Below are 20,300 nucleotides of genomic sequence, written 5' to 3'. Positions count from 1 at the left end.
AACTTTAGTACCTAGGCAGATAAAAACAAGATCTGAAACTAATAACTTACTCTGAACTGAAGAGACTTGCAGAAGATTGGGACAAATGGAGAACGAGAATTGCTGCTTGCAAATCTACGGTTGAGAATAAAAGGAGAAGTTACTCCTAAAGGAATTCGTCTCTGGTCAACATATTCAGCCATCAACATTACAATAGAAAAGCTGAACCACAGTTGGATAAGTTTCTCAATTCTGACTGTAAGTTGTTCAGAAGTAGATCAATTACTGACATATCTGTACAAATGTTCCCCAGCAACTACAACTTCCGCTAAAAATGGTTTAGAGGGATGTACCCTATTAGGGAAAAAAAGGACTTCAGGAGCACTTACAGACACAAATGAGATTCACAGGAACTATGAACCAAACTACTAAATAGGACAAGATCGTATGTGAGGTGACGAGGAATGTAGCCGGGGTTGAAGACCCTATTACAAGTGGAATTAAGAATTAAATTAAGAAACAGCCAACAGCAAAAACTGTGCTAACAAGACTGAAGGTCCAAATCTTGTGAAGAACAGGTGTGAGACATCTAGAACAAATTCGAAGGATATGGGCAGGGCCACACAGACACTGGTCCTTTTCCAAAAGAAATTCCTGATAATAGTCTCATAATGGTCACTCATGAAAATTAAATTTAGACTTCTTAGTGTAGTGTTTAATTTGTCCTCAAACAAACTGGTAGCAAATAGAAGGAAAGTGGAGGACAATACCATACACCGATAACACAACACACAGGACTCTTTCCCCCCCCCCCCCCCCCCCCTTCTTTCTGGAGAGAGAACATCCTGCTGATGTCAAAATTTTGTTACTTTTATGGTAGCCTCATATTTTTGTGTGTAAGGGCACACCTGAACGATGTGTAGCCTTCAGCCAACTCTGCATACGCAGGCCCAACTTTGATAAGAGACATTTCTCTAAACAACTAACAGTTATACAAGATATAATCATGTTAAACTCTTAACACAAAGCACAAGATTATAACACCTGATAATAATTTTAAAAAGCAAAAACTGTGCTAACAAGACTGAAGGTCCAAATCGTGTGAAGAACAGGTGTGAGACATGTAGAACAAATTCGAAGGATATGGGCAGGGTCACACAGACACTGATCCTTGTTATGTGAACTGCTTCCAAAAGAAATTCCTGATAATAGTCTCATAATGGTCACAATATATTTAAAATTAATTTCATGCCCAAAAATATACCTTTTGGCCAGTTGCTAAATTGTATAGATAAATGACACGAAACAATGTGATCAGAGAAATTCACAAAGCACTGCTGACACTTACAACAATAATTACGTTTCTGAACAGGATGTGCCACCCAGAAAATAACCAAAACGAATGGGGTCACACTTCACCGCAGACTGTGAGAGTCCATGAGTCAACGAACAGCTCGCCTCATTCTGCACCACTTGCAGAATGAACAGTTACCGGTTGCGATCTTCATGTCAAAACAGTTACGAACTGTCACAAATCCTTGGCACGATTTTTTTTTAAAGAACAATAAATAACATTATGGCTGCAAGCAAGTTAACACAGTTTTTATAATACCTTTACATTTGACATTCACATTTGTTAAACTAAATAATATTTTGCTGAAATTATCTCAGAAAAATATGTACATTGCACATAAAACTCATTTACAGAAATTATTTTACCTTCTGTTCAAAGACAATATTTTGCAAAATCAATAGTAAATGGCCATTTTCAATACTACAATCACTGAGGTAAGACAGCTAGAATAATAAATACACCAAGGTAGGTGAAAGTAACGCACAATCCAATGTACTTCTGTAACGAGAAGCGCTAAAAAAAGAAATATTGCAACTACTAATCATTGGTTATTCCAACCAAACACCTTTGCCTGATATCTATTTTCTGCTGCTGGAGAAAGCCACCACACAATGTGGATGTTTCAAGAGGCACCTGCTGATGTGCAGAGACTGAATTTATCTACAGATCTGGGGGTTACTCAGCATGCCGTTGACAGTCCATGTGTGTAATGCAGTCAATCAAAGGAAAATATTTTGATGAGTTTGGAGGTTTTGGCAAGGCAGCAGCAACACATTCACGCCAACTGTCAACATTTGCCACAAATGACTGTGGACTGCTGATTAGTGATGGGCAGTGGTGTCACATCTCCCCTACAATAATAAGCAAGCTACATGAGATTGTTATCCACCTGGATGATGGAACAATTATTTGCATGGGAAATAGTTTTGAGATTATGAAGATTACTTTGTATGCATAGAAAAGTAATGGCCAACCAAGTTTTACAACCACATATTATGGCCAACCAAGTTTTACAACCACATATTAATGCCTTGAAGAGAAAGATGGCCACATGGCAGTGTATCAACATTACAAAAGAACCAGTGCTAGGCCATGAACAGAACTTCATTTCTCCAGTCCTAGCAGATTATATCTCACAGAAGAACGATTGATTGTGCACGACTTTCTGCCTGACCTTTGATAAGTGCAACAAAATGCAGCAATGGCTACCAGAAGCATAGTGTTGACTTTGTAACAATGAAAACTACTCCTCAGATTTTTGATTTATGTAACACATGGAAAATGAGTGCTACATTTGCTGTAAGACACAATTACACAACTTAACAGCGTTTGTGTTAAAAACAACATTAAAATAACAAACCAGAAAGTAACCAAGTAGTGAAGCTGCAAACTGTGTGTTTATACACACAAGCAATACCACATCAATCCATTATTTCTTACCCCACACGACTGCAAAATGTCTGTAGCATTCCGTCAAAATACACCATTGTAGAATCACAAAACTTTTGTATTTCATCTGCCCTGGACTACACTATAATTAGTGATGCACTATTCTCTACAACAGTGCCTTCTTTCTTAAATCAATAATCCCCTCACATGCAGTTACAAGGTTTCCACACAGCAGCAATCACATATTTGTACTCTCTTTCCCTTCTTGACCCTTCTGGTATGTAATTCACAAACACTAAGCTTAATAGGAGTTCACAGTAACACTTAATGTCTTTATTATTGTTCTGGAAGGGATTCATTTCAAACAACACACCAGTGAGAGATAATAATTGTGTGTGTTCCCACCCCATACCCTTTTTCCTCCACAAGAAAAAATAAGATCCCTAAGTTTAATTTGTTACAGTGCAACACATGGGCCAAGGTGCACCACCGAGGTGATCTTTTCCAGAATATTATTAGGTCTAGCAAGGGGCATTCATTTCAAGCCACATACATGTGAGGATATCAATTTGCTGTCCCCCCCCCCCCCCCCAAACCCCCTTTCCCATTTTTTCATAAGAAATAATAAGACCCCTCAGTTTAACCTGTTACAGTCCAACACATGGTCCAAGGTGCCCCACCACGGTGACCTTATCCAATAGAGTATCGGGTCGGGCTAGGAGTCAGAAGCCCATGAAGCAAATCCACGGCCTCCTGGGAAGGGTGGAGGAGTAAGGCAACTGACGTCCGACAGAGGAGCAATACTTATGTGCACCTTGAAATTGTCGCGATCTGGGCCGATCAAGTACGGTGATGTGGCCATACGCTGGTTGCAGGGGTAAACGTATGTAACTCCGTGGCCAGAAGGCACTCTTTTAGCCCCACTGGTGGAGGCCGCACCTGCGGCTGAACCGGTAGGAGCTGAATTTGCGCCCGACCTGCTAGAAGATGCATTTGCCGTTGACCTGCTGGAAGAAGCATTTGGGGCCGACCTGCTAGAACCAGCATTTGGGGCCGACCTGCTGGAAGAAGAATTTGCGGCCGACCTGGAAGAAGAAGAATTTGTGGCAGAGCTGGTAGAGGCCGCATTTGAACCTGAGCTGGTAGAAGCTGCATTAGCAGCTGCACTGGCAGAAGCCGCGTTTGGAGCCGAGCTGGTAGATGACACCTTAGTTGCTGGACAAGGAGTACCAATATGAGCTGTCGCACCAGGGTTGAGAGAGTCAAAAGGCAACAGGTTGTCAAAATTGAGAACGCGCTCTTCATCCAAGAAGCGGTGGTAACGCTGCGAGACGGATGTCACATGTTCAATCCCGTCCTGTTGGCCCCGCACAAGCACGCCAACCAAAACGCGTGTCGGACATGTGTCACGGCATGTCACCTGCAAACAGTGCAAAACATAGTTTAAACTAACAGACAGATTCTTCTACAGAGCTGTACAATACATCTGTTTACTAAACAACATGATACACCACAATATTTGTTACCTGACTTGTATATTTATGATCACATTTTGTTTTTCAACTTATAATCATTCTTTTATGACATTTGAAGCAACATACAATCTACAGTACAAAATACTTTCACAGAATTTATGACCAATCCTTACAAAATGATATCATCGAATGATCAAAATGTAAATATTTAAGATATTGTTAGTATTCAGTGTAACTTGAAATAATGACGTTCATATAAAATAATAATACTATAGCTCTGGAGTTGCCAGTATTGTAGGGAAATAAAATATTTAATGCACTTTAGTGAAATTTATATATTTCAACAATAACTGTTGAAACTAATCATTTTATGAACTTTGGCATTGGAAAGCTTTGCATTTTACAGTACAATTTATTCAAAATATATTGTGATTTGGTGCTGAATTTGTTACCACTTTTATATCAAATTGAACAAAGTTCTCCACATTGAATATCATAAGGAATTGTAACTACAATAACATCGTAAAAAGTGTTGACTCTCAAGGATCTATGTAAGGCCCAGTATCGGGCCAAAGAGTGGTAGTAGTGGTTCCCAAAGTTGTTAAGGGTTAGTTAGAAGTTGTAACTTTTGTAAGATGTTAGAAGTGACAATTACTAATAAATGCAACAAATATGAAACTTAGTTTTCAAACAAATATTTCACAAATATCAAACTCAATGAACACAAAGAATATAAAATAGACTAAAAATTAAGTCAAGGACTTTTTTAGTGAAGAAGAATAATTTATAATCATGTTCAACAATCGTAATCGCTGCTGTGGAAGCTGTTTTATTTACATAGTTCTTACTGATCATGGTAGTTACATAATGCCTGTAAGTACACACCCAGAAATACAAATCAGAGATGCTGTTTGGTTACCCCCATACCCTTCTCACCACAGTCTGCCTAGAGGGGTACGATCAGCTGGCCTGTTGAGGTGACTTCCATTGGCAGTGACAAGGATGGCAGCATGGGGATCTTCATTTCTGCTTTCTTTCAGCTCCTGCACTCTTGCTGTAAGGTAACTACTTCCTGCAGATGGACAAGGTCACTGACTTGGACCATCAGTGATCTTCCATTTTGGTGTTCTGCTTGGGGAAAACTGTGCAAGAACTTGAGATATTCTTTGCTCCAGCACTTCCAGAAATCTTCTTCTCTTTTCTGATTGAATCTGAATTCTTGTGTGAAGACTGTTACAACAGGTGGCTTGGGTCCCACTGGCAATGTCTTGAGTCTATCCTCCACAATGAAGGATGCTGTGGAGAGCACTTCTTCATTCTGGATGATCAGTTTCGAGTTGAGGGCGACGTCAGTTTTCATGAGTGCAGTCTGTAGCCCTTCCTTATCTACACTGCAGTGCCCAATTAGTTTTGGGAAACATCTTTTGGTTAAGCCAACCATTCTCTCCCACTAAGCACCACACACAGAACTATAAACTTCCATGTTCTGCCTTGTTGTGCGAGATACCGGTCGACCTTATCAGCAGAGATGGCCATCTACAGTTCCACTGTAGATGGTGAGTAAAATGCTGTGTCTATCTATAAATCTTTCTAGTACCAACAAAAATCAATCTGTTGTAGCATTGTAAACAATGTACCATTTGGCTGTGGTACTTTCTACTTTGGCATAAAATGGCCCTGCAAAATCAACACCCGTGACTTGGCAGTGTGTTGCAGCATTACTTGACTAGTTGGCATTAGAGCTTCTATTTCTTGACTGGCAACCCCCAAGAACTACTTTACACGGGAGGAAGAAGTGAATAACTTTGTTTAAGGCATGACAGTCGTGTACTTAGCAGGCGGAATGAAACTCTGAAAGCACAATTCTAACCCCAAGATGATGTAAATGGAATGAGTATAAAAGCCTCACAAAATGGTGGTTATCATCAAGGGTAAGTGGATGATGTTCTTCAATGGATAATTTGGCATTAAGCTGGTGACCATCTAGGTGAAATATGTCTCCATCTAAAAAAGAACAGCCGGTCACTGTGGCTGAGAAGTTCTAGGCGCTTCAGTCCGGAACCGTGCTGCTGCTATGGTCGCAGGTTCGAATTCTGCCTCGGGCATGGATGTGTGTGATGTCCTTAGGTTAGTTAGGTTTAAGTTGTTCTAAGTCTTGGGGACTGATGACCTCAGATGTTAAGTCCCATAGTGCTTAGAGCCATTTGAACCATTCTTCCATTCTTAAAAAAGAACTAACTCTATTTTCAATCTCTTTGGTATAGACATGTTTTTCTTAAAGGATTTGATTTCTTGAAAATAGGAGTGTTCTTGTAAAGTCTTGATCAAATAATAATAACTTGCTGCCATTTCTTCCACTGTACATTCACGTTGTCAATAAGCTTCCTTTTCAACTGGAGAACATGGGCAGTGACTTGCAGTAGTTTCCAGTAGGAACCAAAACCTTTCAGTATCTATCAGTCACTGGGGTGTCTCCGTAAAGACCTGCAGTTCTGGTTGTAGTTTTTGGTTTCTGGCAAAGAAACAAGTGTGATATACTCTTGGTATTAATTTGGCCAGTAACAGGACTGTTGAGGAAACCACAGCAACCCATGCTATTATATGTCCAACTTGTAAATTTATGTGAACCTGTTGAATACAAAGGCTTTCCAACTAATGGGGTTATCCCTTAATCCTTTCACAGCTGTGGGCATGTATACACATTCTGTTGTGCCATTCCCCAAGTGTTGTGGACGTGTATAAGAGACTGCTTGGATTTTCCTACAATGCTATGGACGTCTGAATGTGTCCTGAACCAGTGTCCCCTCACTGCTGTGAATGCGTTACTTCCTTATCTCGGCGAATAAAAAAGCTTCAAGTATTTATCATAAAGCATGTGTGCCTCATTGCATGCTTTCATTTGCAAGAAACCTTGTTTCAATATCTTGAATTGTTTGTGAAATGTGATGATTGTTGACCACACAATTTGCAATGCGCAAGGATGTGAATGGGCAAGTTGCGCACCACTTTCCTTTGGATATAAAATGCAATCACTTGAGCAACGAAATGAGATATCCTTCCGCTCTCTGTTTTAAATAAAATTTTGATATCTTACCTACATTTCATTCACTGCAATGTAAGAGCTAAAATCAACTATACGTAAAGTTTACGCAATGCATTTTTACCTCTGTGAATTTTTACAAAGTTCGTGCAATGTTTACTTCATTTGATGCACCACAGTTCTTTGTCAAGTGAAGGTATCAGACTAAGATGTGCAAAAACCAAATTTTTTCACCTCATAGTTTTCGAAAAATTGGATAAGTATTTCATATTAGTCAGAACCCCATCTCCCAGCAGAGGCACCAGCATTCGCCAAGCAGTACAGCAATAACAAAAGCCAGCCTTAGCACGAAATGCAGACAGCACATGTGCAGCAGCAAAAGGGTTAACCAACCTAGTGTTACTATAGAGTCAGTCCAGAGAGTTGTTCCATGTATGTTTGTGTTGGTAGCCTCGCAGTGGTAATCCACAAAGGAAGGATTATAGAAAACTTTGGTGCAAATACTTCTCCCTTCAAAATTTTTGATCCATCTTGGTGGATAAATCTGTATAGAATTGGAAGGGCTGATTTTCAAGTGCACCACTGAATAGTAAGATGCTGAGACACAAAGGCGGTACTGAAATGTTCCTGGCTTTGTTTTCTTATAGTTGGGGGGAGGGGGGACGAAAAGAAAGAGAAAGGGCATGGGTGTTCATTTGTAAGTTTGAAATCTCAATATGTAACTGTAAATAACAAGTGTTCACTATTTGTACTAATTGCTCTGTCGCAGGTGATAGTTGACATGGCAAAGCCACAAGCAAGTTTCTTCTCACTGGGCTTGCAGCCATCACAAACGTTTTGTTTCTCCAGGGAAAGTCCGCAAATGGAATTCACACTGAAATGTCCACAAACGCTGGGAGAGAAGTGTGTTTCATAGAGTACTGTGAAAACTTAAATATCTCACTTCACAACTGGCCGTTTCACTGTTGAAGACGAGTCCGGCAGTGGTCACCATCAAATTGCAACCGTCACTGGAACACATGATGTTGTTCATGAGATGAGTCTTTAGGACCAACTAATATTTGACAAAAAGATAGCTCAGATACTGGGCATCTCCTGGGAACGTGTTGGTTTCATTGTCAACACAATTTCAGCCACAAGCTTTCAGCAAAATGGGTGCCTAAATGTCTGAACTGTGATGAGCAGAAAGAACACACTGATACATTGAAAGCCATTTTGCCTCATTTTGATCCAGAAACCGTTTGGCAAAGTCAGTAATTGAGGATGAAACTTGACTTTACATTTATGACTGTGAAATCAAGGCAAGGTCAAAGGAGCTCTACACCTAGAAATTGGCTAAAAAGTGACAGCGTTCTTTTTCTGGGACAAAGATGGCTTTCTGTTTGGTGGACTATTTATCTCAGGGATCTACTACAACCTGACAATATTATGCTAACCTGGTACTAGAACTGAAGGAGGCAATTGAGAACAAATACCGAGGAAAGTCGACCAAAGGGCTTCTTTTGTTGCACAGCAACAACACTCGTACAAAGTTGTGGCTGTCAAATTGACAACCCTGGACTTCGAAGTAATCAACCAGCCTCCCTACTTGCAAGACCTAGCCCCCTTGAACTATTATCTGTTTCTGAACGAACATGGAAGAACTCCTGAAGGGTAACAATTTTCAAGACACTGAAGATATCTAAAGCGGTTGCAGAGAGCTGGTTTTGCTAAAGACCACATGACTTTTATTTGCACGGACTTAATCTGGGTTGATACCTGCAACTACACTGATGCCACAGCTCATGGCGTTCTGTAGTAACACTGTGAGCTACAGTTCATATAGGATGCAACAAATTCTAGCTAATTGCACATTGGTGTCAACTGAAATCATATGAGCAGATATTAATGTTGTAATGCAGGTTATGGCATCAGAATTGTGTCAAGAGTTAAATAAAAGGAAAATGAAACACGAATGTTGGATCTGAAACTAGATTTCATGCAGGAATAAAGTAGGGGCAACAAATACATTTATTAAACAAATAATACTTGAAGGCAAAACTGCTGCCTGCTATGGCAAATTTTTACTTTGACAGGAGTCACATCACACTTGAGCTATTTGCTGCATATAATCCATAATTTATAAAGTGTTTGGTATCTCAAACTACAAGATGTATACAATTCACGTATTTGGTTGCAGTGCATATTAAGTTTATTTATTTATTCATCCAAAAATCTTTCAAAATTGTGGGATACGTAATTCATTTGCAAATACTGTGTGTGAAAACACACACACACACACACACACACACACACACACACACACACACACACACTACATATTAACAGTAATATCAAACAATCGAAAAGCCGTGATGGAATATTATGAAAAGGATAGTTGCTACTCACCATATAGTGGAGATGCTGAGTCGCAGAGAGGCACAACAAAAAAGACTGTCAGAAAGTGAGCAGGTCTTTTTGTTGGGCCTATCTGTAACTCAGCATGTCTAGAACTGTAAGGTGCACAGCAATTGTCCTTTTCATAATACTGTAACAGTAATATGTTCTTGCTCTTGCAGTTTCAGAAGCTGCAGAAGTGTACCTGCAGACTAATGTTTCATGTTTTCCGCAGTAAGAAAATGAAAACACACTGAAATTAAATGGAGTACAGCAGTAATTATTCCATGATAACTACATCAGAATGTTGGTGTTTCAAAATACAGTCATCAGGGAGCAGTTCAATGATGCTGTTCAGTGGTGGGGAAAGTTAGTGACATCACATAATACATCTGTGCTGAACTTTTTGTAGCTTGGCAAAAGCTGGATCTCATGAGTGACGGTACTGAACACTGGATGTTCACACGTTCGGCTGTGGTGCCACTGCAGGAAGCCACTAGCTGTGGTGTCATTTTAGTTGTGTGTATGAATCCGGCTTTACAGAATGCTAACTCTAGTGGAGGTATTTTGAAGTACAAAGAGGCTTACCCATTACTTTCAACCTATCACAAGTTATTAGCCATGGCATACTGAGTGGTTTACAGGCAAAAAATGAAAATATAAAATTTTTTGGCTACTACAACATTTCCCATTCACCTTCAATTTCCACCTGGGCAACACTGATAAATCAACAAGTGCAGATCCAGCAGTGACACCAGGAAACATGAAATTCAATTAGCTGACACTATGGTTGTATCAAGGTCCATTTATAAACGTGCCACAGAAATTCAAACATATAAAACAAATTTTAACACAAAAAGGGGAGGAGGACTGAAATTAGATAATTTGCATGCCTCAGTATCAAATAAAGAAAATAGCACCACATGTTCTGTTATACAAGTTCCATAATACATGTCGGCAGAACGTTGCGATCTTCGCCATCAGTAAGAAGTCAGGAATCGGCCTTTGTGCAAATACAAATAAGAAGTTTGGATAACTGAGGGAGTTTACAATGAGGTATCAACAACAGCAAGGACCCATTTATCCAGGTAAATGCTGGCCCAATAGTGCGTAGATAACCAAAAACCGTAGATATTTCTGCTAAGCAAAAGGAGCAGGAAACCTATTTCAGATTACCTGAGTGGTCAACATGAAATATTCAACTCTAGAATTGACAATGCAGAGAATCAATGGACAAAGTTAAGATGTATACAATAAGCTTTGGACGGAGACAGGAAAGACCCACTATGATTCGACAGCTGTGATACAATGCTGCTATGAAAGCAAGGTGAGCTTTGCTTCTAACTTAAACATAGCCAAAGCCTCACAGACAAAAACTTGAACGAAACAAAAGGTAGCATAAGGAGAGCCGTATGTGAAGTGTTAAAAGAATTTGTAAGTAAAATTCTACCTACAACTTGACAAAAACCCTAAATGTTTTGGTCTTGTGTTAAATTAGTAAATGGATTAAAGCCATCTGTCCAGACACCCTTGTAACCATAATGGCACAGAAATGGAGGATGACATGGGATAGGCTGAAATACTATGCATCTTCTCCCAAAACTGTTTCGCTTAGGAAGATTATACAGCAGTTCCTTCTCTGAATTAACAGACGAACATAAAAATGACAGACATCGAAATAAATGACCGTGGGATAGAAAAGCAACTGAACTAGGGAAAGAAGATGCCCCTCTTTTAGCAGCAGTTTACCAACTGTCGCTGGAGGAATGAAGATTTCCTAATGGTTCGAAAGAAGCATAGGTTATTCCTATTTTCAAGAACTGTCATTGAATGGACACACAACACTATAGGCCTGTATCTCTGACACTGCTCTAGAGAGGAATTTTGGGACAGGTTTTATGCTCGTGCATTATGACATTTCTCGATAATCTCCTCTGTAGGAATCAATGCGTGTTCAGAAAACAGCAACCGTGTGAAACCGAGCTCGCTTCGTTCCTCCGCAAGACCAAGAAAGCAGTGGATATTGGCACCCAGGTGTTCCTTAAATCGTGGAAGATGTTCTATACAGTTTCACACTGGTGCCCAACGAACAAAATACGAATGTCTGGAATATTAGACCAGCTACACGATCTAGTGCATAACATCGGGAGTCCTACGAGACTTTTCACACAAGGTGCTGTTGTATACAGAGAAGTTGCAAAGGCTAGAAAATTGTAGCAAAATGCAGGAAGACCTCCAGACGACTGATGCTTGGTAAAGCAATTGGCAGTTGGTTGACCCTCAACATAAGCAAATGTAACATATTGCACTTAAAAAGACAGAGAGACGCTCTATCTTATGGTCACCTGATTGCAGAACTATCACTGAAAGCAGTTTATATATATATATAAACAAAGATGATGTGACTTACCGAACGAAAGCGCTGGCAGGTCGATAGATACACAAACAAACACAAACACACACACAAAATTCAAGCTTTCGCAACAAACTGTTGCCTCATCAGGAAAGAGGCGAAGGAGAGGGAAAGACGAAAGGATGTGGGTTTTAAGGGAGAGGGTAAGGAGTCATTCCAATCCCGGGAGCGGAAAGACTTACCTTAGGGGGAAAAAAGGACAGGTATACACTCGCACACACACACATATCCATCCACACATATACAAACACAAAGGGGTCGTTGTGTGGGTGTTGTGAGGGTGACATGGTATTAGAAGATGGAAAGTGTAACATGAGGCTGAGATGAAAATGAAAATAAAAATATATGGAGAGAGATAAAGGTGGACTGGAAAGTAACTGGAGATCTGGTGTGAAAAAAGGTGAGAAGGTGTTGGTTACAGCTGGGCTATGTTGGACTTGGGTTGGTAGATAACGATGTGCACAAAGGTTAGGTGGTTGTGTTGCTGCCAAAACACGTTAAAGGACGGAGAAATTCGGGAAAATTTCGAAAAAACTGCGTGTAATATATTAAAAGGAGTGGTTTTGTGGTGGCAGATTATGAAAATGAGGCTAACAATAGTCTGACGAAGAAATAATGACGTTAAAACCTATGGGAAGCGGATAAAAATTATCAGTGATGTGGGAAAAACGGAAATAAAGCGAAAGTTATTAGAACTAGCCGAAATGGTTGTTTAAAAGGTGAAAGGAACTGTTTGTGAACTAGAAATGGTGGATTTTATAGCGGCGGTAGTGTTGAAAGCGGTAAAATTTTAATTTTGTTATGGTTTGGAAGTGGGTTACATATTATTAAGTATATATATGCGGGATAAAATTGTATAGCAGATTACGGTAAAAAGGGGAAGGTGAATACAAAGTGAAACTACTGGCAAAAACAAAAAGAGAAAATAAGACAACAGAAAAGATTTCGAAATGCAACAGTGACAATAACAAACGTAATTGTTGGGTTCAAATTACTGATATCAATATAATAGAAGGAATCATTCCACGTGGGAAAAATATATCTAAAAACAAAGATGATGTGACTTACCGAACGAAAGCGCTGGCAGGTCGATAGATACACAAACAAATATGTGTGGATGGATATGTGTGTGTGTGTGTGTGCGCGCGAGTGTATACCTGTCCTTTTTTCCCCCTAAGGTAAGTCTTTCCACTCCCGGGATTGGAATGACTCCTTACCCTCTCCCTTAAAACCCACATCCTTTCGTCTTTCCCTCTCCTTCCCCTCTTTCCTGATGAGGCAACAGTTTGTTGCGAAAGCTTGAATTTTGTGTGTGTGTTTGTGTATCTATCGACCTGCCAGCGCTTTCGTTCGGTAAGTCACATCATCTTTGTTTTTAGATATATTTTTCCCACGTGGAATGTTTCCTTATATATATATATATATATATATATATATATATATATATATATATATATAGAGAGAGAGAGAGAGAGAGAGAGAGAGAGAGAGAGAGAGAGAGAGAGAAACATATATAAATATGTCTGCTTGTGTCTGTATATGTGTGGATGGATATGTGTGTGTGTGCGGCGAGTGTATACCCGTCCTTTTTTCCCCCTAAGGTAAGTCTTTCTGCTCCCAGGATTGGAATGACTCCTTACCCTCTCCCTTAAAACCCACATCCTTTCGTCTTTCCCTCTCCTTCCCTCTTTCCTGATGAGGCAACAGTTTGTTGCGAAAGCTTGAATTTTGTGTGTATGTTTGTGTTTGTTTGTGTGTCTATCGACGTGCCAGCGCTTTCGTTTGGTAAGTCACATCATCTTTGTTTATATATATATATATACATATTCCACGTGGGAAAAAAAAAATATATATATAAATATGTCTGCTTGTGTCTGAAAGACTTACCTTGGGGGGAAAAAAGGACGGGTATACACGCGCACACACACACATATCCATCCACACATATACAGGCATAAGCAGACATATTTAAAGACCTTCCCTCTTTCCTGATGAGGCAACAGTTTGTGTGTTATGTTTGTGTTTGTTTGTGTGCCTGTCGACCTGCCAGCACTTTCATTTGGTAAGTCACATCATCTTTGTTTTTAGATACATTATTCCTACGTGGAATGTTTCCCTCTATTATAACCATATATATATATATATATATATATATATATATATATATATATATATATATAATACCTCGATGTGAAGTGGAACGACCACTTAAAACTAATTGCAGGTGGGGCAGAGGCCACACACATTCATTGAAAGAATCCTCTGGGAATGTAGTCCACTCACAAATGAGGTAGCTTACAAAAACTTTGTTTGACCAATACTCAGATATTACTCATCAGTCTGGGACCTTTAACAGATATGATTTACAGAGAAAATAGTGAAGATCTACAAAAGAGCAGCACATTTCATTACACATTAACTGAATAAGGACAAAAACATCGTGGAGATGCAAAGTCAGCTTTCATTGGTAGACACTCAGAGAGGCATTCTGCATTATTGTGGAGGTCTACTATTAAAGTTCTGAGAGCGTACATTCGTATAACCGTGAACCGACATATTGCCTCCTCGTGAAGACACTGTGTACGTAAAATTAGAGAGATCTGTAGATCCACAATTTTGTAATTTTTCTGTAACTTCTAATTTATTTTTGATCATTATGACAACCCATTTGCCTCTGTACGTCACATTCCACCGAAGCGCTCAATATATTATCGACCTTACTAGAGGACATAATATTAAATTCTATCATCTTACCAACTCCTGCTGTATTTGAACAGGTTTGCAATGTATGTATGGATACCATATACAAACATATATGAGGCTTTTTAAGTACAGGTAACAATGGAAACCAAAATGTTGTCCTTCAAAAAACATTACCTTGGTTCTGGACACAAGTCACAACTTTATTTGGTTATGAGATACAGCAATGATTTACCAAGTGGGAAGAAAGAACATTAATCCCGATTTACATGTCAAAAAAACAGATAAACTGTATTAAACTGACTGTAATTGTTATTGTCAGAATAAATTACAGAGGGAAGAACCTATATACTGGGACAAGCTAAAGTATGAGAACTGAGCTCAAATGGGATTGTGAACTTTTATTTATGTATTAGCTGGTACTGTTACATATGACCTGCTCCCTAAAAAATATTGCAGTTCGTGTTTCGAAGACCAGTGACACCAGCTCGGATGAGTACTGGAGGGGACTGGAGAGCGTGCTGCCAACTGAGGGAATCTATACTGCATACTTTGACTTTCTATGGACATCTACCATGTTTAAACTGCAGTTCACCTGAATCTCTTTGAACGGAATTTCAAAATTGGACAAATACACATCAATGGTGCAGGTTTCTGCAGGAGACAGTAAAAGTCTAGATAAGTGCCAGTGGTGCACTTATGTGTTACGTGTGGCAATGTTGCTGACGCTCACTGTGAAGTATGACGGGAACGGGAGGAGGTATATCAGCTGCTGGTTCCGTGTAGCCAATGAGAGTGTGGCGGGCAGATGATATGTCTGCATGTAACATTCTCACACCAGCTTAGAAGTGAATTCAGATATGTATTTGGCAAAAAAAAAAACCAGCTTTGTTCTCAGGTTCCACTGTAACCACAATCTCAGAAATTGCAGCATACTCAGAAGATACAAATCTCTCAATGTGTTATTAGGAAGACGATGGTAATGATTAAAAACAGTGATATCAAAGACTTAGTAAGCAAAAGAAAGTAGTGAAGATAAAAATTAATGTAAAGAATTTCTTTTTGTTCATTTAACTTCTCCTTGTTTTATGAAAATGTAGACTTTTAGGTAAGTACTTAATGTTAGTGAAACAGCTTGTAATTCTGACTTGTCTTATACTCAGGTAAAAACAGTATACCTTCCATAACCTCCGAAGATGTCTCCTCAACATAAGATGAAAATTTGGGCACAAAACTACACCTTAGACCATTGTCTTTTCCCCAAAAACCAAGTTCCCCAAATGTGTGAAATAATTCAACTGAAGGGGATGGCACTTCCTACCAATAAAACTCGGTTGTAGGTCACAAACAGATGCCATCAAATATGCGAGATGAAGAAACAGTAACAGCGGCAATGTCATCAAACTTACCGACACACGAATTGTCCTGAGCACCCGCTCAGGTACTTCCACAGTCCCTTGCCAGACAATTAGGTAACATTTCTTGAACCATACTCCCTTCGGGTACAGATCCACTACCCATTCCGACGTACGCGAACCGGCATGCTCCGCAGTCGATGCTCGCGACGAGAAGACCAGCGTGCGCGCATGGTATGGAGGCAAGGCGTGGAAGTTGTCCACACAGAGCGGGGTGCTCCACGTGTCAGCAGTGTACAACCGAGGAGTGAAAAGCATGCGGCCATCCTCCATCTTCATAACTTCGTGCACTCTGTCTTGCTGGCCTGTAGGATGTACATGTAACAGGCTTAGTTGATGCAAATATTGTTATTCTACCTACCTACCATCTACGAGGTGCATGAGGTACATTCGTCAACTCGGAAATGTTTTGCATATTGTGCTTATGTAGAGCTTTTTTAATTTGGTAATGGAAAGTACTGAAAGAACAGAAAAACATTTTTTGTAGTAGTGGTAACAACTCGCTGAATAGCAGAGATGCTGAGCCATCGACAGGCACGGAAAACTTTGCTAGCCATGTGTGTGTGTGTGTGTGTGTGTGGTTTTCTGGTGGGTGGGTAGGAAAGAGCGAGGGTGCACACTCCAGCTCAAAATCAATAGCTCTATTATTCACAGAGTTGTTACCGTAGCTCCAATTCTTCTTTTTCAATTTGCTTAGAAAATATAATTCCACCAAAAACTGAAACTGTATTCTCTTTGTCTGGCTTATTAATTCCAAACTGTGCTAATTGTGAAGTGATACCTACACAAAATACAAGTAATAAAAGTGAAAGCAACTCTTCTGCACTCATTAGGCAGAGAAACATTATGTACAATTCTTCAAGGGGCAGAGAAAGGGGATACGATAAACGGAAATATTAGCCATATCAGACAAACAACTACGGAACATCCTATATGAACAAACTGAACTACAAATAAACCTATCAAGAACTTTGAGAAAATTCTGCTACACATACACATGTATACTCTGCAAACCACATTGTTGTATCTGACTGTCAATAAATATAATCTAACAAGTAAACTACCGATTCTTTGAAGAATCTAATTCTGTGTATAAAACAGCTTCAAATTCCTGACTGGTTTACAAATGAGTATTTGACATTAAGCGTAAGAGAGAAAGAAACTTGTAAAACGTTTGAAATTATGTTTAAAGTTTGTTGGAAGTTGCTACGTGCTCTCTTTAATATACACCAAAGATGAGTAAAATCTCGATAATTTGTGTATATATATATATATATATATATATATATATATATATATATAAAAAGAAAGATGATGAGACTTACCAAACAAAAGCGCTGGCAGGTCGATAGACACACAAACAAACACAAATATACACACAAAATTCAAGCTTTCGCAACAAACTGTTGCCTCATCAGGAAAGAGGGAAGGAGAGGGAAAGACGAAAGGATGTGGGTTTTAAGGGAGAGGGTAAGGAGTCATTCCAATCCCGGGAGCGGAAAGACTTACCTTAGGGGGAAAAAAGGACAGGTATACACTCGCACACACACACATATCCATCCACACATACAGACACAAGCAGACATATTTAAAGACCAAATATGTCTGCTTGTGTCTGTATGTGTGGATGGATATGTGTGTGTGTGCGAGTGTATACCTGTCCTTTTTTCCCCCTAAGGTAAGTCTTTCCGCTCCCGGGACTGGAATGACTCCTTACCCTCTCCCTTAAAACCCACATCCTTTCGTCTTTCCCTCTCCTTCCCTCTTTCCTGATGAGGCAACAGTTTGTTGCGAAAGCTTGAATTTTGTGTGTATATTTGTGTTTGTTTGTGTGTCTATCGACCTGCCAGCGCTTTTGTTTGGTAAGTCTCATCATCTTTCTTTTTAGATATATTTTTTCCACGTGGAATGTTTCCCTATATATATATATATATATATATATATATATATCTAAAAAGAAAGATGATGAGACTTACCAAACAAAAGCGCTGGCAGGTCGATAGACACACAAACAAACACAAATATACACACAAAATTCAAGCTTTCGCAACAAACTGTTGCCTCATCAGGAAAGAGGGAAGGAGAGGGAAAGACGAAAGGATGTGGGTTTTAAGGGGGAGGGTAAGGAGTCATTCCAATCCCGGGAGCGGAAAGACTTACCTTAGGGGGAAAAAAGGACAGGTATACACTCGCACACACACACATATCCATCCACACATACAGACACAAGCAGACATATTTAAAGACAAAGAGTTCGGGCAGAGATGTCAGTCGAGGTGGAAGAGTAGAGGCAAAGAAGTTGTTGAGAGACAGGTGAGGTATGAGTGGCGGCAACTGGAAATTAGCGGAGATTGAGGCCTGGCGGATAACGAGAAGAGAGGATATACTGAAGGGCAAGTTCCCATCTCCGGAGTTCGGATAGGTTGGTGTTGGTGGGAAGTATCCAGATAACCTGGACGGTGTAACACTGTGCCAAGATGTGCTGGCTGTGCACCAAGGCATGTTTAGCCACAGGGTGATCCTCGTTACCAACAAACACTGTCTGCCTGTGTCCATTCATGCGAATGGACAGTTTGTTGCTGGTCATTCCCACATAGAATGCATCACAGTGTAGGCAGGTCAGTTGGTAAATCACGTGGGTGCTTTCACACGTGGCTCTGCCTTTGATCGTGTACACCTTCCGGGTTACAGGACTGGAGTAGGTGGTGGTGGGAGGGTGCATGGGACAGGTTTTGCACCGGGGGCGGTTATATATATATATATATACTGCCTGCAAAATGTGTTGCAAATAGAGTTAATAGTAAAGAAGAAACAAAACATTATGCTCGATACTGAAGTTTAATCGCACGAACAGCAAAAATTTGCAGTGGAACTTCAATTTTACACTCCTGGAAATGGAAAAAAGAACACATTGACACCGGTGTGTCAGACCCACCGTACTTGCTCCGGACACTGCGAGAGGGCTGTACAAGCAATGATCACACGCACGGCACAGCGGACACACCAGGAACCGCGGTGTTGGCCGTCGAATGGCGCTAGCTGCGCAGCATTTGTGCACCGCCGCCGTCAGTGTCAGCCAGTTTGCCGTGGCATACGGAGCTCCATCGCAGTCTTTAACACTGGTAGCATGCCGCGACAGCGTGGACGTGAACCGTATGTGCAGTTGACGGACTTTGAGCGAGGGCGTATAGTGGGCATGCGGGAGGCCGGGTGGACGTACCGCCGAATTGCTCAACACGTGGGGCGTGAGGTCTCCACAGTACATCGATGTTGTCGCCAGTGGTCGGCGGAAGGTGCACGTGCCCGTCGACCTGGGACCGGACCGCAGCGACGCACGGATGCACGCCAAGACCGTAGGATCCTACGCAGTGCCGTAGGGGACCGCACCGCCACTTCCCAGCGAATTAGGGACACTGTTGCTCCTGGGGTATCGGCGAGGACCATTCGCAACCGTCTCCATGAAGCTGGGCTACGGTCCCGCACACCGTTAGGCCGTCTTCCGCTCACGCCCCAACATCGTGCAGCCCGCCTCCAGTGGTGTCGCGACAGGCGTGAATGGAGGGACGAATGGAGACGTGTCGTCTTCAGCGATGAGAGTCGCTTCTGCCTTGGTGCCAATGATGGTCGTATGCGTGTTTGGCGCCGTGCAGGTGAGCGCCACAATCAGGACTGCATACGACCGAGGCACACACGGCCAACACCCGGCATCATGGTGTGGGGAGCGATCTCCTACACTGGCCGTACACCACTGGTGATCGTCGAGGGGCACTGAATAGTGCACGGTACATCCAAACCGTCATCGAACCCATCGTTCTACCATTCCTAGACCGGCAAGGGACCTTGCTGTTCCAACAGGACAATGCACGTCCGCATGTATCCCGTGCCACCCAACGTGCTCTAGAAGGTGTAAGTCAACTACCCTGGCCAGCAAGATCTCCGGATATGTCCCCCATTGAGCATGTTTGGGACTGGATGAATCGTCGTCTCACGCGGTCTGCACGTCCAGCACGAACGCTGGTCCAAGTGAGGCGCCAGGTGGAGATGGCATGGCAAGCCGTTCCACAGGACTACATCCAGCATCTCTACGATCGTCTCCATGGGAGAATAGCAGCCTGCATTGCTGCGAAAGGTGGATATACACTGTACTAGTGCCGACATT

General features: G+C 41.0%; 1 protein-coding gene across 1 annotated transcript in view; it reads right to left on the bottom strand.

Annotated features, from left to right (window-relative positions):
* Positions 1-3,329: 3,329 nt before the first annotated feature.
* The window catches only part of LOC126210053 (BTB/POZ domain-containing protein 17), a 141,103-nt gene continuing 124,132 nt past the window's right edge, over positions 3,330-20,300 (bottom strand). The window contains exons 8-9 of the mRNA XM_049939170.1: positions 16,136-16,446; positions 3,330-4,142 (exon numbers count right to left, since the gene is read on the bottom strand). Of these exons, the coding sequence (XP_049795127.1) occupies positions 3,438-4,142; positions 16,136-16,446 (1,016 nt within the window). The 3' untranslated portion in view covers positions 3,330-3,437. The remainder of the gene's footprint in view (positions 4,143-16,135; positions 16,447-20,300) is intronic.

This window comes from Schistocerca nitens, chromosome 10 (genome assembly GCF_023898315.1).
Source record: "Schistocerca nitens isolate TAMUIC-IGC-003100 chromosome 10, iqSchNite1.1, whole genome shotgun sequence".
In the NCBI taxonomy this organism is placed as follows: domain Eukaryota; kingdom Metazoa; phylum Arthropoda; class Insecta; order Orthoptera; family Acrididae; genus Schistocerca; species Schistocerca nitens.
Note: the sequence above shows the minus strand (reverse complement) of the source record. Positions and strands in the feature narration are given on the sequence as shown.